This window comes from Oncorhynchus tshawytscha, linkage group LG07 (assembly GCF_018296145.1).
Source record: "Oncorhynchus tshawytscha isolate Ot180627B linkage group LG07, Otsh_v2.0, whole genome shotgun sequence".
In the NCBI taxonomy this organism is placed as follows: Eukaryota; Metazoa; Chordata; class Actinopteri; order Salmoniformes; family Salmonidae; genus Oncorhynchus; species Oncorhynchus tshawytscha.
In genome coordinates, this window is record NC_056435.1 from 4356638 (window position 1) to 4382488 (window position 25851).

General features: G+C 46.3%; 1 protein-coding gene across 1 annotated transcript in view; it reads right to left on the reverse strand.

The window, feature by feature from the left end:
• Positions 1-19301, reverse strand: part of LOC112239616 (unconventional myosin-X) — a 116456-nt gene extending 97155 nt beyond the window's left edge. Inside the window, 2 exon segments of the mRNA XM_042324991.1 lie at positions 18898-18916; positions 19177-19301. Coding sequence (XP_042180925.1) covers positions 18898-18916; positions 19177-19301 — 144 coding nt within the window.
• Between the last annotated feature and the right edge of the window lie 6550 nt (positions 19302-25851).

Consider the following 25851-nt stretch of genomic DNA (forward strand, 5'->3'; position numbering starts at 1 on the left):
CTCCACACCCCAGCCCTCCGGTAGCAGCTCCCCGCACCAGGCTTCCTGTGCGTGTCCTCGATCCAGTACCACCAGTTCCAGCACCACGCACCAGGCCTTCAGTGTGCCTCGCCTGTTCAGCGCAGCCAGCGCTTTTCTCCTCTCCTGCGCTGCTGGAGTCTCCCGCCTGTTTAACGCAGCCAGAGCCTTCCTCCTCTACAGCGCTGCCGGAGCCTCCCGCCTGTTCAGCGCAGCCAGAGCCTTTCTCCTCTACAGCGCTGCCGGAGCCTCCCGCCTGTTCAGCGCAGCCAGAGCCTTCCTCCTCTACAGCGCTGCCGGAGTCTCACGCCTATCTAGCGCTGTTAGAGCTTTCCTCATCTCCTGCGCTGCCGGAGTCTCACGCCTATCTAGCGCTGTTAGAGCTTTCCTCATCTCCAGCGCTGCCGGAGTCTTCCGCCTGTTTAGCGCAGCCAGAGCCTTCCTCCGACACAGCGCTGCAGGAGTCTCCCGCCTGTTCAGCGCAGCCAGAGCTGCCAGTCTACAGGGAGCAGCCAGAGCTGTCAGTCCGCATGGAGCAGCCAGAGCTGTCAGTCTACAGGAAGCAGCCCGAGCTGCCAGTCTGCATGAAGCAGCCAGTCTACATAGAGCAGCCAGAGCTGCCAGTCTGCATGAAGCAGCCAGAGCTGTCAGTCTGCATGGAGCAGTCAGAGCTGTCAGTCTGCATGCAGGAGCCAGAGCTGTCAGTCTACATGAAGCAGCCCGAGCTGCCAGTCTGCATGAAGCAGTCAGTCTACATGGAGCAGCCAGAGCTGTCAGTCCGCATGGAGCAGCCAGAGCTGTCAGTCTACATGAAGCAGCCCGAGCTGCCAGTCTGCATGAAGCAGCCAGTCTACATGGAGCAGCCAGAGCTGTCAGTCTGCATGAAGCAGCCAGAGCTGTCAGTCTGCATGGAGCAGCCAGTCTGCATGGAGCAGCCAGTCTGCACGGAGCTGTCAGTCTGCACGGAGCTGTCAGTCTGCACGGAGCTGTCAGTCTGTAAGGAGCTGCCAGTCTGCAAGGAGCTGCCAGTCTGCAAGGAGCTGCCAGTCAGCACGGAGCCGCCAGAGCGGTCAGTCTGTAAGAAGCCGCCAGAGCTGTCAGCCTATATGGAGCAGCTAGTGCCGCCAGTCTGCCCAGCGCCGCCAGTGCCCCCAGTCTGCCCAGCATCGCCAGTCTGCCCAGCACCGCCAGTCTGCCCAGCGTCGCCAGTCTGCCCAGCGTCGCCAGTCTGCCCGGCGCCGCCAGTCTGCCCGGCGCCGCCAGTCTGCCCGGCGCCGCCGGTCTGCCCAGCATCGCCAGTCTGCCAGACTCTTCCAGATCTGCCAGTCAGCCAGACTCTTCCAGATCTGCCAGTCAACCAGACTCTTCCAGATCTGCCAGTCAACCAGACTCTTCCAGATCTGCCAGTCAACCAGACTCTTCCAGATCTGCCAGTCAACCAGACTCTTCCAGATCTGCCAGTCAACCAGACTCTTCCAGATCTGCCAGTCAACCAGACTCTTCCAGATCTGCCAGTCAGCCAGGATCTGCCAGTCAGCCAGGATCTGCTGAAACCACCAGCCAGCCAGGAGCTGGTAGATCTATCTACCTGCCTGAGCTTCCTCTCACTCCTGAGCTTCCTCTCACTCCTGAGCTTCCTCTCACTCCTGAGCTTCCTCTCACTCCTGAGCTTTCTCTCACTCCTGAGCTTTCTCTCACTCCTGAGCTTTCTCTCACTCCTGAGCTTTCTCTCACTCCTGAGCTTTCTCTCACTCCCGAGCTTCCCCTCAGTCCCGAGCTGCCTCGGTCCCGAGCTGTCCTTCAGTCCCGATCTGTTCCTCAGTCCAGTGGGGTTCTGGGTGAGGACTACTAGGCCATGGTCGGCGGCGAGGGTGGACTATCCAGGGACGAAGGGAGAGGGGACTAAGACATTAAAGGAGTGGGGTCCACGTCCCGCGCCGGAGCCGCCACCATGGACAGACGCCCACCCGGACCCTCCCTATTGTTTTGAGGTGCGTTCGGGAGTCCGCACCTTAGGGGGGTTCTGTCACGCCCTGGTCAAAGTATTTTGTGTTTATCTTTATGTATTTGGTCAGGCCAGGGTGTGGCATGGGGTTTTTGTAATTGTGGTGTGTTTGTCTTGGGGTTTTGGTGGTGGTATTGGGATTGTAGCTTAGTGGGTTGTCTAGCAAGGTCTATGGCTGTCTGGAGTGGTTCTCAATCAGAGGCAGGTGCTTATCGTTGTCTCTGATTGGGAACCATATTTAGGCAGCCATATTCTTTGAGTTTGTCGTGGGTGATTGTCCTTAGTGTCCTATGTGTACTCGTTGTTAGTTTGCACCAGATAGGCTGTTTCGGTTTCGTTTATTGTTTTTTGTAAGTTCGTGTTTCTTTGTTATATTAAACATGGATCGCAATCGACACGCTGCAGTTTGGTCCGACTCTCCTTCATCACCACTAGAAAACCGTTACAAGTTGGCTAATTATCACATACTCTCTGATCTTGGATTAAACTACAGTCAAACCCCAGAAACGCCATGGCAACCAGAGCGCCATGGAAACAGCAGAATAATAAATAAGCAGCACAGGAAAAGGAGGTGTAAAATAGCCTACTATATGGGATAACAACAACATATCTAACCCTTTACATTTTAGCATCTTCAGGTTGCTGGGAGATGGTGTTCTTGGTGAAAAAACAGCTAAGGACGCTGGGAGTTGGTGTTTTTAGTGAGTGTGAAAGATAGCTGTAAAGATGGAGAACTACTCCCATGCCTATAGACAGAGAGAGAGAGAGAGAGAGAGAGAGAGAGAGAGAGAGAGAGAGAGAGAGAGAGAGAGAGAGAGAGAGACCATCCCGGGGAAAACAGCTAAGAACGCTGGGAGATGAAAGAATGTGAAAGAATGCTGTAAAGGGAATCGAGATCCAAGATAGAAAACTACTCCCACACCTAGAGAGAGAGAGAGAGAGAGAGAGAGAGAGAGAGACCGACCGGGGACATGTACCAGGGATGAAGAGATCGGAGATTGTGGGGGAGGAAAAAGAGAGACAAGCGAGAGGGCAGAAAACAAGAGTGAAACCGAGTGATGGAGAGAGGCAGAGCTGATGCAGCTCTAAGCAGAACGAATGTGCTTGGTTCTGCTGAAAATGGGTCATACATCTCAAGCGACTGCTCTCTCTCGCTCCTCTCCAATGAACCAGCATACACTCTATGCATGACTATAACATACCTTTCCCGCTTTACACTACACACTAAACACTAAACTACACAACAGTCTTTCCCCTAGTTTAATATCCAGGCAGGGTGCCCAGGCCCCTTACGCAACATCTAAATCCTCTGGCATGAAAATGACCAATTGCACCAATAGAAGCCCAACTCATCCTTATAGGCAGGGGCCAACAGAGAGAGGCACCGCCTATACATCTGTAGGGGAAGCACTGCCACACATTACACATAAGTCAACAGAGAGGGAAAGAGAGAGAAAGAGAGACACACACAAGGACACAGACTTTCACACCACTGATCTAAATATGAGGGGGGTTGTGCAGGCCACAGAAGGATAATGTCACCTGACATTTAATGCTCGGGTTGCCAGTGTGGTGTCAGGGTTTCTGCCTGGGTTGCCAAGTTTAGAGACTAAAGCTGAAATCCCGCCCTCAGTTGAGATTTGGACCCCATGGCCATCTCTCTCTCTGTCCAGACAGAAAGGGGAAAGGGATAGAGGGAGAGATACTCTGCAGAGGGATGACAGACAGACAGAAAGAGAGAGAGAAAGGAAGGAAGGAAGGAAGGAAGGAAGGAAGGAAGGAAGGAAGGAAGGAAGGAAGGAAGGAAGGAAGGAAGGAAGGAAGGAAGGAAGGAAGGAAGGAAGAGGGGGATGATAGAGTGAGAGAGAGAGAGAGAGGGGGGGACTGTATGAGGGAGAGATGGAGGGATCATGAATGTATGAAAATAAATGAAATGATGATGAAAAGGACCCCCAGAGGTTTGGGCTCCACCCAGCTAAATAAGTAGTCCTGTGTGTGTGTGTCCTCTGTTTCATTTAAAGAGAGGAGGTCTGGCAGTCATAACTCATTCAGAACAGACCATTTAATAAGAGTGAATATATTAGTTCATATACACTACTGTACTTTACACACACACGCCGCAGGCATGGACGCATGCACATATAATTCGGCTTGTCACCAAAAGCACTCACAAACGTCTACAGATGCACAATCGAGAGCATCCTGGCGGGCTGTATTACCGCCTGGTACGGCCACTGCTCCGCCCACAACCGTAAGGCTCTCCAGAGGGTAGTGAGGTCTGCACAACGCATCACCGGGGGCAAACTACCTGCCCTCCAGGACACCTACACCACCCGATGTCACAGGAAGGCCATAAAGATCATCAAGGACATCAACCACCCGAGCCACTGCCTGTTCACCCCGCTATCATCCAGAAGGCGAGGTCAGTACAGGTGCATCAAAGCTGGGACCGAGAGACTGAAAAACAGCTTCTATCTCAAGGCCATCAGACTGTTAAACAGCCACCACTAACATTGAGTGGCTGCTGCCAACACACTGACACTGACACTGACTCAACTCCAGCCACTTTAATAATGGGAATTGATGGGAAATTATGTAAATATACCACTAGCCACTTTAAACAATGCTACCTTATATAATGTTACTTACCCTACATTATTCATCTCATATGCATACGTATATACTGTACTCTATATCATCGACTGCATCCTTATGTAATACATGTATCACTAGCCACTTTAACTATGCCACTTTGTTTACATACTCATCTCATATGTATATACTGTACTCAATACCATCTACTGTATCTTGCCTGTGCTGCTCTGTACCATCACTCATTCATATATCCTTATGTACATATTCTTTATCCCCTTACACTGTGTATAAGACAGTAGTTTTGGAATTGTTAGGTTAGATTACTCGTTGGTTATTACTGCATTGTCGGAACTAGAAGCACAAGCATTTCGCTACACTCGCATTAACATCTGCTAACCATGTGTATGTGACAAATAAAATTTGATTTGATTTGATTTGATATATACACACACACACACACACACACACACACAATATGTGCCACTCTCATGCTTACATTGAATCAATATGGCACAGTCTAGCATTTACCCCAGCCACTGGGTCTGAGAGAGAGGGGGGAGAGAGAGAGAGCTGCATCCCTGTTTCACCCCACAGCCCTGTGGAAAGAAATGGGTGTTTTTGCCAATTTTAACTGCACACTTTGGTTAAAATTGTTTTTAAAAATATATATATATATATATATATATATATTAAGCTGCATCCCTGTCTCACCCCACTGCCCTGTGGAAAGAAATGTGTGTTTTTGCCAATTTTAACTGCACACTTTGGTTAAAATTGTTTTAAAAAAAAAATAAATATATATATATATATATATATATATATATATATATATATATATATTAAGCTGCATCCCTGTCTCACCCCACTGCCCTGTGGAAAGAAATGTGTGTTTTTGCCAATTTTAACTGCACACTTTGGTTAAAATTGTTTTTAAAAAACACAAATTTCTGGGCCTCCCGGGTGGCACAGTGGTTAAGGGCGCTGTACTGCAGCGCCAGCTGTGCCACCAGAGACTCTGGGTTCGTGCCCAGGCTCTGTCGTAACCGGCTGCGATATATACATCCCTGTCTCACCCCACTGCCCTGTGGAAAGAAATGTGTGTTTTTGCCAATTTTAACTGCACAATTTTAACTGCATATATATATATATATATATATATATATATATATATATATATATATATATATATATACAACGAATTGGCGAGGCCACAAGAAGTCTTCAGCACCCGCCCTCACCCTACTAGAATCTGTGATCAAATGTCTACTGTTTGCTGATGATCTGGTGCTTCTGTCACCAACCAAGGAGAGCCTACAGCAGCACCTAGATATTTTGCACAGATTCTGACAGACCTGGGCCCTGACAGTATTCCTCAGTGTTCCAAAAAAGGTCCAGTCGTCAGGACCACAAATACAAATTTCATCTTGATACTGTTGCCCTAGAGCTCAAAAAAAACTATACATACCCCGGCCTAAACATCAGCGCCACAGGTAACTTCAAAGCTGTAAATGAGCTGAGAGACAAGGCAAGAAGGGCATTCTATGCCATCAAAAAGGAACATAAAATTCGACATACCAATTAGGATCTGGCTAAAAATACTTAAACCAGTTATGGAATCCAATGCCCTTTATGGTTGTGAGGTCTGGGGTCCGCTCACCAACCAAGAATTCACAAAATGGGACAAACATTTTGAGTTGCACTTATCCTCCTGCCCAATGTACGATATTAGAGACACATATTTCCCTCAGATTACACAGATCCACAAAGAATTCGAAAACAAACTCGATTTTGATAAACTCCCATATCTACTGGGTGAAATACCACAGTGTGCGATTACAGCAGCAAGATTTGTGCCCTGTTGCCACAAGAAAAGGGCAACCACCATGGTGGACTGTGGTGGACCCCTATCGGCCAGGCCTCCCCTTCCACTGTTGCCGGGGGATATGGGGGTGTGATGTCACAGTGTAGAGAATGTACTACATCTGTAACAATGCCCATGGAGACACACACAACCGGTCAAAAGTACTAGCACCTCAATGTGTCCAGTTTTTATTGAAATTCACAGTTTATTGTCTTAATGTACTCTGAAATTAAAGCATAGAACAGATAAACAATTGGAGACAAAAAAATAAATCATGGAATTGTTTTGTTTAACAAAATTGTGTCAACATTTTTGACTCTATATCTACATTTTTAGATAAAAGTAGCCACCTTTTGCTGACATAACAGCCGAACAGACATTCTTTCTACAATGGAAATCAAACGTTGTTAGGAAAACTCTTTCCAACACTGTTGCAGAAGTTCCCACAAATGTGTTGCACCTGTAGGTTGCTTTGCTTTCACCCTTCTGCCCAGTTCATCACAAACCAAGTATGGAGACTGTGCTGGCCATTCCATGATTTGAAGTCTACCGTGTTGTTCTTTTCTTCTAAGGTAGTTCTGACATAGCCTCGAGGTATGTTCTGGGTCATTATCTTGCTGTAGGATGAACCCCATAGCCTGGAGGTGTGTTCTGGGTCATTATCTTGCTGTAGGATGAACCCCATAGCCTGGAGGTGTGTTCTGGGTCATTATCTTGCTGTAGGATGAACCCCATAGCCTGGAGGTGTGTTCTGGGTCATTATCTTGCTGTAGGATGAACCCCATAGCCTGGAGGTGTGTTCTGGGTCATTATCTTGCTGTAGGATGAACCCCATAGCCTGGAGGTGTGTTCTGGGTCATTATCTTGCTGTAGGATGAACCCCATAGCCTGGAGGTGTGTTCTGGGTCATTATCTTGCTGTAGGATGAACCCCATAGCCTGGAGGTGTGATCTGAGTCATTATCTTGTTGTAGGATGAACCCCATAGCCTGGAGGTGTGTTCTGGGTCATTATCTTGCTGTAGGATGAACCCCATAGCCTGGAGGTGTGTTCTGGGTCATTATCTTGCTGTAGGATGAACCCCATAGCCTGGAGGTGTGTTCTAGGTCATAATCTTGCTGTAGGATGAACCCCTGACCAACTAGGTGCACAACAGAGGGTATTGCAAGGCACTGCAAAATGCTGTGGTAGCCGTTTTGGTTCAGGGTGCCACTCACTCTGTGCAAGTCGTCGACTCTGGTTCCAGCAAAAGAGCCGCTGACCATCACGCTTCCTCCCCCATGTTTGACAGTTGCTGTCACACACTGAGAAACCATCCTTTCACCTACTCGACGGCGGACAAAAACCCTGTATGAGGAACCAAAGATTTCATTGGTCCATAAGACCGTCTTCCAGTCTTCAGTAGTCCACTGGCGGTGCTTCGTGGCCCAGGCAAGCCTCTTTTTCTTATTTTGCCATCATAGCAATGGCCTTCATACTATCACTCGACCTGTCAAACCTGCAGCTCGAAGTCTCCTCTTCACAGGTGAAACTGAGACTTGCTGACTTCGACCAGTGTTAAGCTGTGCTTGAAGCTGTTGTTCTATGAGCCACCTATCACGCAAGCTGTTGACTCTCAGAAACTTGTCTTCTGATTCTGTTGTGGCTTTGGCTCTGCCAGACCTCTTCCTGTCAGAGTTTCCTCCAGGTTCCCAGGTTCCTTTTGATGGTGTAGGAAACTGTACTCACTGACACCTTGGTTTTCTCGGCAACTTCTCTAAAGGAAAGACCTACACTTTCAAGGGTTATTATGGTCTGTCTGTCTTCCTTTGGTAATTGCCTTTTTCTCGCCATTATGATAGCAATATACTACTTCCTGCAGTACAATAGTGTCCAAATAATGCTTAAGAGGGTGTAGTAACAGTCTGTTCCAACACTGCTTTTATACAGACAGAGGGTGTAGTAACAGTCTGTCCCAACACTGCTTTTATACAGACAGAGGGTGTAGTAACAGTCTGTTCCAACACTGCTTTTATACAGACAGAGGGTGTAGTAACAGTCTGTTCCAACACTGCTTTTATACAGACAGAGGGTGTAGTAACAGTCTGTTCCAACACTGCTTTTATACAGACAGAGGGTGTAGTAACAGTCTGTCCCAACACTGCTTTTATACAGACAGAGGGTGTAGTAACAGTCTGTCCCAACACTGCTTTTATACAGACAGAGGGTGTAGTAACAGTCTGTCCCAACACTGCTTTTATACAGACAGAGGGTGTAGTAACAGTCTGTCCCAACACTGCTTTTATACAGACAGAGGGTGTAGTAACAGTCTGTTCCAACACTGCTTTTATACAGACAGAGGGTGTAGTAACAGTCTGTCCCAACACTGCTTTTATACAGACAGAGGGTGTAGTAACAGTCTGTCCCAACACTGCTTTTATACAGACAGAGGGTGTAGTAACAGTCTGTCCCAACACTGCTTTTATACAGACAGAGGGTGTAGTAACAGTCTGTTCCAACACTGCTTTTATACAGACAGAGGGTGTAGTAACAGTCTGTTCCAACACTGCTTTTATACAGACAGAGGGTGTAGTAACAGTCTGTTCCAACACTGCTTTTATACAGACAGAGGGTGTAGTAACAGTCTGTCCCAACACTGCTTTTATACAGACAGAGGGTGTAGTAACAGTCTGTTCCAACACTGCTTTTATACAGACAGAGGGTGTAGTAACAGTCTGTTCCAACACTGCTTTTATACAGACAGAGGGTGTAGTAACAGTCTGTCCCAACACTGCTTTTATACAGACAGAGGGTGTAGTAACAGTCTGTCCCAACACTGCTTTTATACAGACAGAGGGTGTAGTAACAGTCTGTCCCAACACTGCTTTTATACAGACAGAGGGTGTAGTAACAGTCTGTTCCAACACTGCTTTTATACAGACAGAGGGTGTAGTAACAGTCTGTCCCAACACTGCTTTTATACAGACAGAGGGTGTCTGTCCCAACACTGCTTTTATACAGACAGAGGGTGTAGTAACAGTCTGTCCCAACACTGCTTTTATACAGACAGAGGGTGTAGTAACAGTCTGTTCCAACACTGCTTTTACAGACAGAGGGTGTAGTAACAGTCTGTCCCAACACTGCTTTTATACAGACAGAGGGTGTAGTAACAGTCTGTTCCAACACTGCTTTTATACAGACAGAGGGTGTAGTAACAGTCTGTCCCAACACTGCTTTTATACAGACAGAGGGTGTAGTAACAGTCTGTCCCAACACTGCTTTTATACAGACAGAGGGTGTAGTAACAGTCTGTTCCAACACTGCTTTTATACAGACAGAGGGTGTAGTAACAGTCTGTCCCAACACTGCTTTTATACAGACAGAGGGTGTAGTAACAGTCTGTTCCAACACTGCTTTTATACAGACAGAGGGTTTGAGAAGAATCAACAAAAGTTGGGACACCTGTTGGAATTGTTTGCGTCAACTTTCAAGGCTTAATTTACGTCCATTGCTGCAGAACAGCTGTAAGTTGTTAACCCTTTACTTGTTCCCTGAGAAAAGGCTTTTTTGTATAACTCTGAAATGTACCTTATTTCTCAGTTTTTGGAAACCCAAACTTCTTTAAAAAATGTTTTTAACCTCTGGCAGTTTACCTCTTACCTTTATACCATTTCAGGTTATTCACTGGACTTTCAATAAAATGTCAATAAAAACTGGGAAAATGGGGGTGTTCTAAAACTTTTGACTGGTAGTGTACACGCACACATAATGAATGACGTCACAGTAAGAAGGGACGGTTGTTAAAGTTATATCAGATCGAGATAAACAAGGATGGAGGTAAGTAGCCTACAGTTAGAGGATAACACATTCATGCACAGATGATACAAGTTGTGTGTGTGTGTATCGTGTGTGTGTGTGAGTGATGTGTGCCGCCTTTGTTTGTGACACCATGATGGAATGAATTAGAAACAGGGAGGAGATGGAGGTGAGGAGAAAAGAGGAGGGAAGAAAGGAGAATGAAGAGGAGGAGGAAGAGGAAGGACTGAGAAGGTGGGGAGGTTGGGCACCATCCCCAGTGGGGTGAATTGGGGAAGAATGCGGCCCTGTTTTATGTGTTAGAAACAAAGAACACACCAACCATGTCTAAACCTATTCGGCTTAGGTTGTCACAACAACCTGTCAATATATTAGCATATAATAGACTATACTGCAGGAAACACATGTAGTTTATAGAAAAATGTTTTCTACTGGGCCAAACTCAGTGGGCTAGCAAACTGGTGGCCGGACTAGAGATCTGTTAGCGCCGCTGGCAAAGAGACGGAGCGAAAAGTCGTAAATTAGCTGATTGATCTGGGAGAATCGGTAACAACGCAATTTAAACACCAGGACGAGAGAGGACCTCTCTCTCTCTCTCCTTTATCTCTCTCTCTCCTTTATCTCTCTCTCCTTTATCTCTCTCTCTCTCCTTTATCTCTCTCTCTCCTTTATCTCTCTCTCTCTCCTTTATCTCTCTCTCTCCTTTATCTCTCTCTCTCTCCTTTATCTCTCTCTCTCTCCTTTATCTCTCTCTCTCTCTTTATCTCTCTCTCTCTCCTTTATCTCTCTCTCTCTCCTTTATCTCTCTCTCTCTCCTTTATCTCTCTCTCTCCTTTATCTCTCTCTCTCTCCTTTATCTCTCTCTCTCTCCTTTATCTCTCTCTCTCTCTCTCTCCTTTATCTCTCTCTCTGCAGTGACGGAATCCAGTGCTATGTAACGTTTTTTAAATTGTATTATTGTTGATGTTGCGTTTCTTCTCACTTTTGTTCATTTCACTTGCTTTGGCATTGTAAACTTGTGTTTCCAAAACTAATAAAACCCCTTTGAATTGACTTGAGAGAGAGATTAGGACATGGCGTTAATAATCCATAATAACAACCATAGCCATCGCTGTCTCACCTACAGTCAATTCATATCCTTCCATTTAGCCTTCATCTTCCTCCTCTCTCCACCCCCCCCCCTCCCCCCTTCAAATCCCGCAATAGCCACACCTCCCATCCTCCCTCTCCGAGACACAGCCCCACACAGTCCCCCCAGAGAGGGTAGAAAGAATCCCCCCACTGTTCATACTAGTATAGCCACTAATAACCCAGTAGGTTAGTAGCTTGACAATACCACGCTTTTCTCCCTTAACAGATTGGTCTTAATCCGAAACACAGCTTTATGGAAAGACTAGCATATTTTCTGGTCAGCCTGCATTTAGCCAATTAGGCTACTCCTCTCCTCCTCTGAGAGAATGGACAGATGAGGATGGCAGTGCAGGCTACATGATGAGTGGTGTGGTGCCATTTTAGCACATCCTGTCAGTAGACTTTAGTCTAATATGATAGGTAGGCTAGCATTCACTTGTGTTGATGACATTGGCCTACATTTTGAGAGAGAGAGAGCGAGAACGAGAGCGAGAGCGAGAAAGCAAATGTTTTCGATATTGTGACACATAACCTACACCTACTGTATTTTTGAAGAGTTTTATTATGCTTGTGTCTGTCGAGGGTCGGCCATAAATGGATTCTCATTGAACCACCATCATAGTCTACACCAAATAAAAATGTCCAAACGATATTCACAACACGGGTTTATGACAGGCTACCACGTAATTTATATTTCTATCATTAGGCCAACCAGTACCGGGGAAATATAACATTAAACCGGGGAAAAGCCCATCCCAGCTTACCTCCGCGAAAAACGCTTCCATTCTTCTCTATGTTGCTGCCCGGCGCGCGTGAAGTCAGTCGGTGGGCAGACGCTTGTCCCAGTGTTAACAGAGAACTAAATCACAGCGGGCACCGGGGAAGCTCGGGGTGGATGGAGGTGGAATAGGCTCCTTGGTCCTGGTCGGTGGTGATTTCCATTCATTTGTAAACGTCCCGATTTAAATCCGAACCGCTACAATCCCTGATGTGTGTGTTCCCACCCAACGCGAACAGAGAGCAGAGAGAAAGCAGAGAGAGAGAGAGAAAGAGAGAGAGAAAGAGAGGACACACACCTCTTCTCCGTGTGTGCCGCTATAAAAATGTAAGATAAATCCCAAACAGGGAAGCCAACGGTTCCCTCTTCAGTCCTGACACGGAACTGACGGACTCCACGGAGCGGCAACTGAGTGTGTGTTTGTGTCAAAACGAATAATGGTAAGGATAATGATTATGAGAGACAGAGTGAGGTAGCAACGTTATCATCGCGTGCACATCTTTATCCAAACTGTTTGTCGCCACCACAACAGAGGCCCTGATACCCGAGTCTCAGGAATTCTCTGTTTGTTTCTGAAGAGGAGGAAAATAACAGGGTGTGAACAGAGCTGGGAGCCACACGCGCACACACACACAGTTAATCATTGGGCTAGTAACCGAAAGGTAGCTGGATCGAATCCCCGAGCTGACAAGGTAAAAATCTGTCGTTCTGCCCCTGAACAAGGCAGTTAACCCACTGTTCCCCGGTCGCCGAAGACGTGGATATCGATTATGGCAGCCCCGCCGCACCTCTCTGATTCAGAGGGGTTGGGTTAAATGCGGAAGACACATTTCAGTTGAATGCATTCAGTTGTACAACTGACTAGGTATCCCCCTTTCCCTTTCATTATGTGAACTTTGCCGCTCTGGCGCTCTGGGCTGTGACAGTAGCTGGGGTGAGTCACATTCCCTCTGGGCTGAAAGAAAATAGAACTCACACGCATGTACGCGCCACGCACGCACATACACACACACACACTCTCTCTCTCTCTAACCCGCAAATACAGAAAATGCACTATAGGCTACAGTCAAAAACGGCAGAACAATTTTTTGACAGTGGGTGCAGGATTTTTTTCCTTCTGATTTAGATAGGTTTTTGCATATAATTTGGACATTTTGGCAAGCTATTTGTTAGTCAACTTGTCTATAATTAGATAAATGTAGTTTATCTTCTGTCATTATATGTTGCCCTAGAAGACTAAATAAACCCTTGATCAACAGAATAGTGTAATAGATCGATAGAATGAACGCGTGAATATAGTTGATATATAGTTGACATCAGTTTTCTCTGGCATCTTTCGCGGATCAAATACGTTTAGGGACTGTGATAACATACAATAACACAAAGAAAAACAACAGGAAGATTTTCTGTTCAAAATGTCCAAATGACATCAGTTTGACCGGTTATAAGGAAAAAGAATGCTGTGAAAACGACCCAACGTGTTTCTGATAAGATTTCAGTTCGGCTTCGATGCACATGTTATGTGGTTGAAATACTATCACATTTTATTATGCTTTCATGTTGAAGACAGCCCCTTTACAGATGGTATCTAACTGAGCATTGCATTATCTCAAGAGGCAGAAATAAATAAATCACATTTCTTCACACCTGTTCCCAAGTCCAAATTTTGCCTACATTTGGTGTATAATATTACGGCAATAAATGCTTAATTCTGCAGGAGTTAATATTAAGGCTATGTTAGAGGTTATGGACCTACAGTCTGTGTCCAGATGTCAGTTTACATTTAACCCATCTAAACAGAAGGCTAGTTTTCTTCACATGCCATAAGCCTATTTGAAGTCCCGTCTTGTGACTGTCGAATTTGTATAGCGCCTCACAAACGTCACACTTAACACAGCTGGCACTACTATTATCCTTTTTAACCACTTCACCAAATATTTTATAAAGATTACTTTTCTGTCCCTCCCTTCTGTTTATTTTCAACTCTACTTTCGCTGCTTTTGTCTTTTTGAATTAAACTTCGACAATGTCCTTTTTGCCTCCGTGGATTGACGTTAACTTTTTTCTGCCAGTTCCTAAACCCAGTCTTCAGAGCCTCGTGGATATAATAGCGTGGACTGCAGGTTATTAGTCAACCTGCGCATTACTAACACACACACACACACACACACACACACACACACACACACACACACCTCTGTCTTCCCTTCACTGGATCTATCACGTGAGCAGTATTCTCTTGTTCTCTCCAGACTTCCAGAAAGAGGGCACAGGTGCCACCATATGAGCGCACACACGCGCACACACTCACCAAGAGTGATGGATCCTGGGACAGAAACCGCCCTCAGGGCCAGAAGTGATACTATGCCCTCTCTCTTATCGGTCTCTCTCAGTCTCTCTGCATGTGTATGCCCTTTAGGCATGTCACACGTTGTCTGGGAAATCCCATCACTCACAATGTCAAAGCCAATCAGTTTTATGGGGAAATGGCTGTAAATATATTTTTATCAACCTCTCTCTTTCTCTCTCAACCACGTTCTTGATCTTTTCTGTCTAGATACACATTTATAACCGTCTGAAATAAGAGACAAAAAGAGAGAGGACACTTACAGGCTATTCATCTGAGAGAGTGAGCACAGAGACAGAGAGAGATAGAGGGAAAACTATCCAACTGTGGTTCTGGAAAGCTACCCGGAGTGCAGGGTTTCATTCCAGCCCTGCAGAAACACACCTGATTCAACTAATTATGGTCCAGACAGAGAGAAGACCTGGATTAGTGGAATATTTGAATCAGGTGTGTTTGTGATGCGCAAAAACAAAAGCTTACTTATTGTGAGGCTCTGGATGAGAGCATCTGCTAAATGACTCAAATGTTTGTGACTGGTGTGAATTAGCCAGTGGAGAGTAAAGCTTGTATCAAAACAGTTCTAAGAAACAGCATCTTCAGACTGGAACCTTATATGGTCACACATTTTCAAGAAGTGTAAACTTTCAGTGGACAGTTGAGAAGAAGCAAGAGGCTATGATGCAACCAGGGCTCATGAAGCACCAGTTGTATGTGGTTCTGTCCTCATCAGCATGTCCAATCTGAGTTTGAGTTTATATGATTTTTTTTACAGGGACAGCGCACATTAATAATCAACGTTTTGGTAAAAGTGCCGGTTTTAGCCAGCCGGCTCATTTTCAACCGCAGTCCCTGGGCAGGTTATTAAAAACAATAAATGAGATGTTTTTGCCTATCAGAGACCTTCACCACCGCATTCTGCTCTGATATGTCAGGGTTTCCACGATTCTGTGGAAAAGATGAGGAGATATTGGGCTCAGCATCACGGGGTCACCAGTATTGCAAATGGAGGAATAAGATAACTGACCAAAAGCAGATATAAGGAGACTGGTTCACCACAACACATCAAATCAAATGTTATTTGTCACATGTGCCGAATGCAACAGGTATTTCACCGTACAGTGAAATGCTTACTTAACCAACAATGCAGTTTAAATAATTAAAATAAATAAATAAATGAATAAGGAACAACAATAAAATAACAGTAGCGAGGCTATATACATGGGCTTCCGGTACAGAGTCAATGTGCGGGGGCACCGGTTAGTCGAGGGAATTGAGGTTATATGTGCATGTAGGTAAAGTGACTATGCATGGATAATAAACAGAGAGTAGCAGCAGCATAAAAATTGGGAATCAGGGTGGTGCAAATAGTCTGGGTAGCTAAATAGTCTGGGTAGCCATTTGATTAACTGTTCAAGAGTCTTACGGTTTGGAGGTAGAATCTGTTAAGAAGCCTTTTTGACATAGACTTGGCGCTCCGGAGCCACTTGCCATGCAGTAGCAGAGAGAACAGTCTTTGACTAGGGTCGCTTGAGTCCTTGGCAATTTTTGGGGCCTTCCTCTGACACTGCCTGGTATAGAGGTCCTGGATGGCAGGAAGCTTGGCCCCAGTGATGTACTGGGCCGTACGCACTACCCTCTGTAGTGCAATTGCGTTAGAAGGCAGAGCAGTTGCCATACCATCTTGTGATGCATCTTGTGATGCTCTCGATGGTTCAGCTGTAGAACTTTTTAAGGATCTGAGGAGCCATGCCAAATCTTTTCAGTCTCCTGAGGGGGAATAGGTGTTGTCGTGCCCGCTTCACGATTGTCTTGGTGTGTTTGGACCATGATAGTTCGTTGGTGATGTGGACAACAAGGAACTTGAAGCTCTCAACCTGCTCCACTACGTCCCCGTCGATTAGAATGGGGGCGTGCTCGGTCCTCCTTTGCCTGTAGTCCACAATCATCTCCTTTGTCTTGATCACATTGAGGGAAAGGTTGTTGTCCTGGCACCATACGGTTGTCTCATCGTTGTCAGTGATCAGGCCTACCACTATTGTGTTGTCTGTAAACTTAATGATGGTGTTGGAGTCATGCTTGACTATGCAGTCATGAGTGAACAGGAAGTACAGGAGGGGACTGAGCATGCACCACAGAGGGGCCCCTGTGTTGAGGATCAGTGTAGCGGATGTGTTGTTACCTACCCTTACCACCTGGGGGCGGCCCGTCAGGAAGTCCAGGATCCAGTTAGAGGGAGGTGTTTAGTCCCAGGGTCCTTAGCTTAGTGATAAGCTTTGAGGGCACTCTGGTGTTGAACACTAAGCTGTAGTCAATAAATACCATTCTCAGGTAGGTGTTCCTTTTGTCCATGTGGGGAAAAGGGCAGTGTGGAGTGCATCATCTATGGATCTGTTGGGGCAGTATGTAAATTGGAGTGGGTCTAGGGTTTCTGGGATAATGGTGTTGATGTGAGCTATGACCAGCCTTTCAAAGCACTTCATGGCTACAGACTACAGATGTGTTCTTGGGCACAGGGACTATGGTGGTCTGCTTGAAGCATGTTGGTATTACAGACTCTGTCAGGGACAGGTTGAAAATGTCAGTGAAGACACTTGTCAGTTGGTCAGCACATGCTCGGAGTACACGTCCTGGTAATCCGTCTGAATGTTGACCTGTTTAAAGGTCTTACTCAAATGTGTTACGGAGAGAGTGGTCACACAGTCGTCCGGAACAGCTGATGCTCTCATGCATGTTTCAGTGTTGCTTGCCTCGAAGCTAGCATAGAAGTTATTTAACTCATCTGGTAGGTTTGTGTCACTGGGCAGCTCGCGGTGCTTCCCATCAGTAGAGACAGGATGTGTACAATGGCTTCAGTCACAAAGCTGAGTGTCATACTGGCTGCTCTGATCCGAACCTCCCATGCTGTCCAAGAAACCTATGAGATTATATAAGTTTTTTTTACAATGATGAGTAAAATGACAACTGTTTGATATCCAACTCTAAAGCTGAAGAGAGCCTGTTGCTGTTTAACACTTCTAACCCTACACCTGAGAAATCCACACTGGATTCAGAATTATGGAAGCGACTGAAGCTCATCTCAGAACATTTGAACTGTCCTTCTCCAGAACCTGTCTCAGTCATACTCTGGACTATACAAGGTGGAGTGCTGAACAGCTGGCAAGGTATCACTCCAGAAAAGCATCAACCTCACCATCTGCAGTACTGTACATAGTCGAACAGTGTCTTACATAATGTATGCTCATTTCAGAGGGAGCTAATTAGACCTGCTGTACTTCCCAATGGGACAGAGGAATGGTCCCAGGAAAGCCCAGTTGGAAGACTCACCAAAGTATCACCATCTCAAACCCACTCAAGGCCTGGAAAAATCCTTACTGACCAAGAGAAGCAGACAGACTATTTTGTGAATGGAGCATCGTCAGGAAATGACACCCAAACACTCAGGGTATTACTTGTGCATAAAAGTGTCCCCACTAAAAATCTTCAGAATATATCATCTGAGCCCCTCATTGAGTTCTTCTCAGAGGGAGGGGAGGTTGTAACTCTGATGTCAAGGAGTATGATAGGTTAGTGTGGTATAGAAAGACTGCTAAAGTGGACAACGTTATTCTGATAGGGAGGAGTGACATACCTACATATAGAGATGATGAGTACAAACAAATGCATGAAGATTTAGATGGCAGATTGAATGCATCTCCCCTTTCTGTCTCTCTGGTCCTCTCTAACCTCTCACTGGAGGACAGTGGGGAGTACTAGTGTGCTGTCATGTCTAAGACAGACTGTTTATCAATAACTACAACCTTCTTGATCAACGGGGAGAGGGTTCCCTTTGGCATCGACTCCACGTTCTATGCAGTTTACTCTTCACTGATGGCCTGTGCTCTGCTGGAGATTGTCTGTGTCACGGTGAACCTGAGGACCAGGAGAAGACATCAGGCTTCTCTGAAGGCCCAAAGGTATCACGTTTAGGTAAGCCACAGATGCAGACAGTGTAGAAGTAACAAGAGTTTCACCGGGGCAGGCAAACGACAGGTCAAGGCAGGCAGGAGTCAGTAATCTAGAAAGGGTGTAAAGGGTCCAGAACGGCAGGCAGTCTCAGGGTCAGGGCACACAACACTGTCAAAACCGGGAGGGCCTAGAAAACAAGCGCAGGAAAACAGGCAGGAAACAAATGCTGGTAGGTTTTACGAACGAAACGAACTGGCAACAGACAAACAGAGAACACAGGTATAAATACACAGGGGAAAATGGGGAAGATAGGCAACACCTGGAGGGGGGGTGGAAACAATCACATAGACAGGTGAAACAGATCAGGGTCTGACAGTACCCCCCCTCTAGCGGCGCCACCTGGCATCCTCCCTTGGTGCATACCTGGATTACAGCCATTTCCCTGGAAACAGGAGACAAAGGGCTGTGAGACATGGGTTTAACTCTGGATACATGAAAGGTGGGATGTATACGAAGGGTATGGGGCAACAGAAGATGAACAGCAGAGGGGCTAATAGTTTTGGAGATGGGGAAACGGGCCGATAAACCGGGGGGAGAGTTTGCGGGATTCCACTCGGAGGGGCAGATCCCGGGTGGATAGCCATACATTCATACAGTACAACGACAGCAGCGGACAAACATCTGAGCAGAAGGTATGCCGACCTCGGGTAGCGGTTCTTCACCGTGATGTCATTGAGACCTCGGTAGTCAATGCACGGATGCAGGGAGGGGGAGGCAGAAGTATGGATGAACCCAGTAGCTAGGGGGTCCACAATGTAGGTCTCCATAGCCTTGGTCTCCGGACCCGACAGAGAGTACAGTCGTCTCCGGGGTGGAGTGGTGCCTGGGAGAAGATCAATCCCACAGTCATAGGGTCGGTGCGGTGGCATCGAAGAGCCCTGGGCCTTCCTGAACACCTCCCGATGGTCCTGGTACTCCGCATGAATTGATAGAAAGACGTCCCGGAACAGGCTGCGCTGACTTCAGGCAGTGGGCGTGGCAGAACGGGTTATGATGGCACCGGCAGACCAGTCAATGAGGGAGTTGTGCCGCCGGAGCCAGGAGAACCCCAACACCACGGGAACCTGAGGAGACTTAATGAGCAGGAACTGGATCGTCTCGCTGTGGTTCCCTTACAAACGTAGGTTGATAGGGGTGGTATTGTGGGTGACCCGGCCAATGGACCGCCCCTCCAGTGCTCTAACATCCATGGGAACGGAGAGGGGTTGAGTGGGGATATCCAGCTCGGAAGCCAGGGTAGCGTTCATAAAGCTCTCTTCAGCCCCAGAGTCGATGAGACCAGGAGAGATTTTGACTGGTTACCCCACAGCAAGATGGCATGAAAAAGATTGCGAGTAAGGGGAGAGGAAAGGTTCTCTGTATGGTCCACCAGAGTACTTGCTCCTACCGGTGAGCCTGGTCTTTTAGTGGACAGGTGGAGACTAAATTACCAGTAGTCCCGCAATACAGGCAACTCTTAGTGTGAGGCCTGTATAGCCCTTCAGCAGGAGACAGTCTAGCTCTGCCTAGTTGCATGGGCTCGGGAAGAGGTGCATCGTCAGTCTTCGGAGGCTCTCGTGGGAACTCGTGTAGCCTCAGGTTCTCTTGGCAACGGAGCCGTTGGAAACTTCCGGGATACCCCGGGGGCGAAGTGGAATCAACTCTCCTGTCCTTCCTTCATTCCTGTAGTCGTACATCGATCCGAATGATCAAGGCGATGAGCGAGTCGAGATCCACCGGTAGTTCCCGGGCTGCATGCTCATCTTTAACTTCCTCCGATACTCCATGTAGGAATGTGTCGAACAGCGCGTCTGAGTTCCAAGCACCCTCAGCTGCCGACGTGCGGAAATCCACTGTGTAGTCTGCCACACTACGGGAGTCTTGGCGTAGCTGGAGCAGCTTGTGAGCAGCCTCTCGCACGGACAACGGAGAAAGGAGCAGGAAAACAGGCAGGAGCAGGGAAACTCTGGTAGAGGAGGCAATCACAAAGACAGGTGAAACATATCAGGGTGTGACATGAAGGACTGCAGCCAAGATGCAGGGGAAGCAGCACAGCACGGTGGAACAGGAGAGTGAAGAGAGAAGAGAAAAGGACAGTGAGGTGTAAAAGGGTTAGTGCCCTGCTGTAGCTTTTCCCCCCTCACTTATTCACTAGGTTTAAAGTGCATATTCAGGTTATTTTGTTACTTTAATCAGCTATAGGCTAGTATTGACTATTTTGTGCGTAACAAAGCTAATGGAATTGTGTAAAGCAGCTAGCTTTATGTGTTTTAAAAGGCACAAAATATCATTAAAGTATTTCCAAAGCAACTTATATAGCGACTTTAAATCTTTGAAAGTTGTAAATATTCTCTTAATGTGAATGAATATTTGATATGTCTTGACGGAAGTTTATTATTTTTTCTTTGCTTATTCAAAGAAAGAAATACGAAGTTTAAAAGATTATTAATTTCTTTCATGACGAAGATGCAATCAGCCAATTGGGCTTCAGTCAGAGAACAGTTCAATATAACATTATGCTGGTTTATTTTATTCCAGTGAAGTTGTATTTCCTGGTTGCTCTGATCTTGAGTCCAAACATGTTCTTATATTGTCTCCTCAGCTTCCTCTCTCTCCTAGAAACAAACCCCAGATAAAGTTACAATAATCATGAAAGGATAAGCTTTAGCCCTTCATCCTTGATATGACAGTTGTATGTGTAACAGTAAATTGATCTCCCCCCACACACAACACTGACCTCCATCCCACCTCTGCCCACCATTCATTATTTCATTACCCCCTGACTCAAACATAGAGGACAGAAAATGTATCTCACTAACCCATCCCCCCTACTATCACAAACACATTACTCAAAACCCTCTGACACAAAGCTACTTGAATACTGTTTAGTGTTTGCAGTTGTATTTATACTGTTATGCATGTTTTAGTGTGTGCATGTACAGTATGCATCTACATGAGTATATGTGTCAGTCTGGATCTTTAATGTCTGCTCTGGTCTTGCAGGGAAGCAGAGGGGGAGGGAAGGGGGAGAGAGAATTTAAGGGAATACAGTAGGAGAAGGGGGGGCGATCTAATTAAGAATCCCATGAGAGATGACTTCATCCTGGATACCCCCTATCACCACAGGGGACTCCCCCCCACAACACACACACACGCACACACACCAATGACAGCATGTCTTCTGACTAAATTATCTGGCGTTTCGACCTCCTGGTTCCCTACAGACAGAGAGGTAATTTAATCAGCTATATCCCCTTCAGCCACGCATGCATACGTGCGTGCACACACACGCACACTGACACAGCTTAGTTAGCCAAGGCAGCCCATTCATACATCTGTAACCAACAATGACAGTGAGACTACAAAAGCACCCCGAGTGGAGCAGCATACTGCTGAGATGGACTTGATTAGGCAAGTTGATTTCACCTGTTGACACTCTCATGCAATCACACACCTGTCACTAATTATCAGGACTGCCCCGATTGGCTCATTCACACTTCTAGTTTGTATTTAAAGCCTGTCAAGCCATTTATCAGTTTATTTCCAGTTGTGTGTCCTAGTTAAAAGTCGTTTTTGTTTTTTCTATTTTCAATATTTGAGCTGTATTGGTTTAATAGGCTTGTCCTTATCACCTTTTATGTCGTGTAAAAATGTATGTTTATTTACCAGAGTTCTGTTCTTTGGATTATATACGAAGATCCAGGACCCAATTCAAGTTTCTATGGAGGGGGAGTGGAGCATGTTTATCTTTTCATGTTATGTAACCTGCTATTGACATCTCCTTTTGTTACAGAACCACATACACACCAACCTTTACCATGTCCAACCGCCAGTCCTAAATAACTAAAGTAAACTTAGGCAATGTCTCTGCCGTCTGTTTGCTCACTGACTGGAGCAGCGTACCCCTGGTGACATCTATCCCACTCCAATTCGCATACCTCCCCAAAAGACCCACAGTGACCGTACATACATATCCCAACCAGAAGCCATGAATTAAAGGCAACATCCGCATCGAGCTAAAGGCTAGAGCTGCCGCTTTCAAGGAACGGGAGACTAATCCGGACTCTTATAAGAAATCTCGCTATGCCCTCAGACAAACCATCAAACAAGCAAAGCGTCAAAATAGGATTAAGATTGAATCCTACTACACCGGCTCTGATGCTCGTCGGATATGGCAGGGCTTGAAAACTATTACGGACTACAAAGGGAAACCCAAATGCGAGCTGCCCAGTGATGTGAGCCTACCAGACGAGCTAAATGCCTTTTATGCTCGCTTCGAGGCAAGCAAAACTGAAGCATGCACGAGGGCACCAGCTGTTCTGGATGACTGTGTGATAATGTTCTCGGTAGCCAATGTGAACAAAACATTTAAACAGGTCAACCTTTACAAAGCCGCTAGGCCAGACGGATTACCAGGACGTGTACTCAAAGCATGCGCGGACCAACTGTCAAGTGTCTCCACTGACATTTTCAACCTCTCTCTGACCAAGTCTGTAATACCTACATGTTTCAAGTAGACCACCAAAGACCCTGTGCCCAAGGAAGTGAAGGTAACCTGCCTAAATGATTACCGCCCCGTTGCACTCATGTCGGTAGCCATGAAGTGCTTTGAAAGCCTGGTCATGGCTCACATCAACAGCATCCTCCCGGACACCCTAGACCCACTCCAATTCGCATACCGCCCCAACAGATCCACAGATGACACAATCTCATTTGCACTCCACACTGCCCTTTCCCACCTGGACAGAAGGAACACCTACATAAGAATGCTGTTCATTGACTACAGCTCAGTGTTAAACACCATAGTGCCCTCCAAGCTCATCACTAAACTAAGGACCCTGGGATTAAACACCTCCCTCTGCAACTGAATCCTGGACTTCCTGATGGGATCCTGGTCTTCCTGATGTGCCAACCCCAGGTGTTGCGGGTAGACAACAAATCCCTCATGCTGACCCTCAACAGTGGGGCCCCTCCAGGTGCGCGCTTAGTCCCCTCCTGTACTCCCTGTTCACCCACGACTGCGTGGCTGCACACAACTCCAACACCGAGATCTGGCAGTGTGGTTCCAGGACAACAACCTCTCCCTCAATGTCAGCAAGACAAATTAGCTGATCACCGAGCACTTTAAGTTCCTCGGTGTCCACATCACTAATGGATTATCATGGTGCACCCACACCAACACAGTCGTGAAGAGGGCACGACAATACCTCTTCCCTCTCAAGAGGCTGAAAAGATTTGGCATGGGCAGCTGCACCATTGAGAGCATCTTGACTGGCTACATCACCACTTGGTATAGCAACTGCTTGGCATCTGACCGCAAGGCCTTACAGAGGGTAGTGTGTACGGCCCAGTACATCACTGGGGCCAAGCTCCCTGCCATCCATGACCTCTATATCAGGCGGCGTCAGAGGAAGGCCCGAAATTGTCAGACTCCAGCCACCCAAGTCATAGACTGTTCTCTGCTACCACACGGCAAGCGGTACTGATACACCAAGTCTGGAATCAACAGGACCCTGAACTGCTTCTACCCCCAAGTCATAACACTGCTAAATAGTTTGTTTAACAGTTACCTGGACTATCTTCATTTACTCTTTTTGCACTAACTATTTTGACTCATACCATACACTGCTGTTACTATTTATTATCTTTCCTGTCTAGTCACTTTACCCCTACCTATATGTACATATTTACCTCAATTACCTTGTACCCCTGCACATCAACTCGGTACTGGTACCCGTGCATACGGTGGAGCAAGAAAGTATTTAGTCAGCCACTAATTGTGCAAGTTCTCCCAATTAAAAAGATGAGAGAGGCCTGTCATTTTTTATCATAGGTACACTTCAACTATGACAGACAAAATGAGAAAAAAAATCCAGAAGATGACATTGTAGGATTTTTTATGAATTTATTTGCAAATTATGGTGGAAAATAAGTATTTGGTCACAAACAAGCAAGATTTCTGGCTCTCACAGACCTGTAACATCTTCTTTGAGAGGCTCCTCTGTCCTCCACTCGTTACCTGTATTAATGGCACCTGTTTGAACTTGTTATCAGTATAAAAGACACCTGTCCACAACCTCAAACAGTCACACTCCAAACTTCACTATGGCCAAGACCAAAGAGCTGTCAAAGGACACCAGAAACAAAATTGTAGACCTGCACCCGGCTGGGAACACTGAATCTGCAATAGGTAGGCAGCTTGGTTTGAAGAAATCAACTGTGGGAGCAATTATTAGGAAATGGAAGACATACAAGACCACTGATAATCTCCCTCGATCTGGGGCTCCACGCAAGATCTCACCCTGTGGGGGTCAAAATGATCTCAAGAACGGTGAGCAAAAATCCCAGAACCACACGGGGGGACCTAGTGAATGACCTGCAGAGAGCTGGGACCAAAGTAACAAAGCCTACCATCAGTAACACACTACGCCGCCAGGGACTAAAATCCTGCAGTGCCAGACGTGTCCCCCTGCTTAAGCCAGTACATGTCCAGGCCCGTCTGAAGTTTGCTAGAGAGCATTTGGATGATCCAGAAGAAGATTGGGAGAATGTCATATGGTCAGATGAAACCAAAATGTAACTTGTCATGTTTGGAGGACAAAGAATGCTGAGTTGCATCCAAAGAACACCATACCTACTGTGAAGCATGGGGGTGGAAACATCATGCTTTGGGGCTGTTTTTCTGCAAAGGGACCAGGACGACTGATCCGTGTAAAGGAAAGAATGAATGGGGCGATGTATCGTGAGATTTTGAGTGAAAACCTCCTTCCATCAGCAAGGGCATTGAAGATGAAACGTGGCTGGGTCTTTCAGCATGACAAAGATCCCAAACACACCGCCCGGGCAACGAAGGAGTGGCTTCGTAAGAAACATTTCAAGGTCCTGGAGTGGCCTAGCCAGGGAGTTGAAAGTCCGTTTTGCCCAGCAACAGCCCCAAAACATCACTGCTCTAGAGGAGATCTGCATGGAGGAATGGGCCAAAATACCAGCAACAGTGTGTGAAAACCTTGTGAAGACTTACAGAAAACGTTTGAGGGTATATAACAAAGTATTGAGATAAACTTTTGTTTTTGACCAAGTACTTATTTTCCACCACAATTTGCAAATAAATTCATTAAAAATCCTACAATGTGATTTTCTGGATTTTTTCTCCTCATTTTGTCTGTCATAGTTGAAGTGTATATATGATGAAAATTACAGGCCTCTCTCATCTTTTTAATTGGGAGAACTTGCACAATTGGTGGCTGACTAAATACTTTTTTGCCCCACTGTATAGCTAAGTTATCGTTACTGTTATTTTGTTCTATATTTTTCCGTCTGCATTACTGGGAGGAGTCA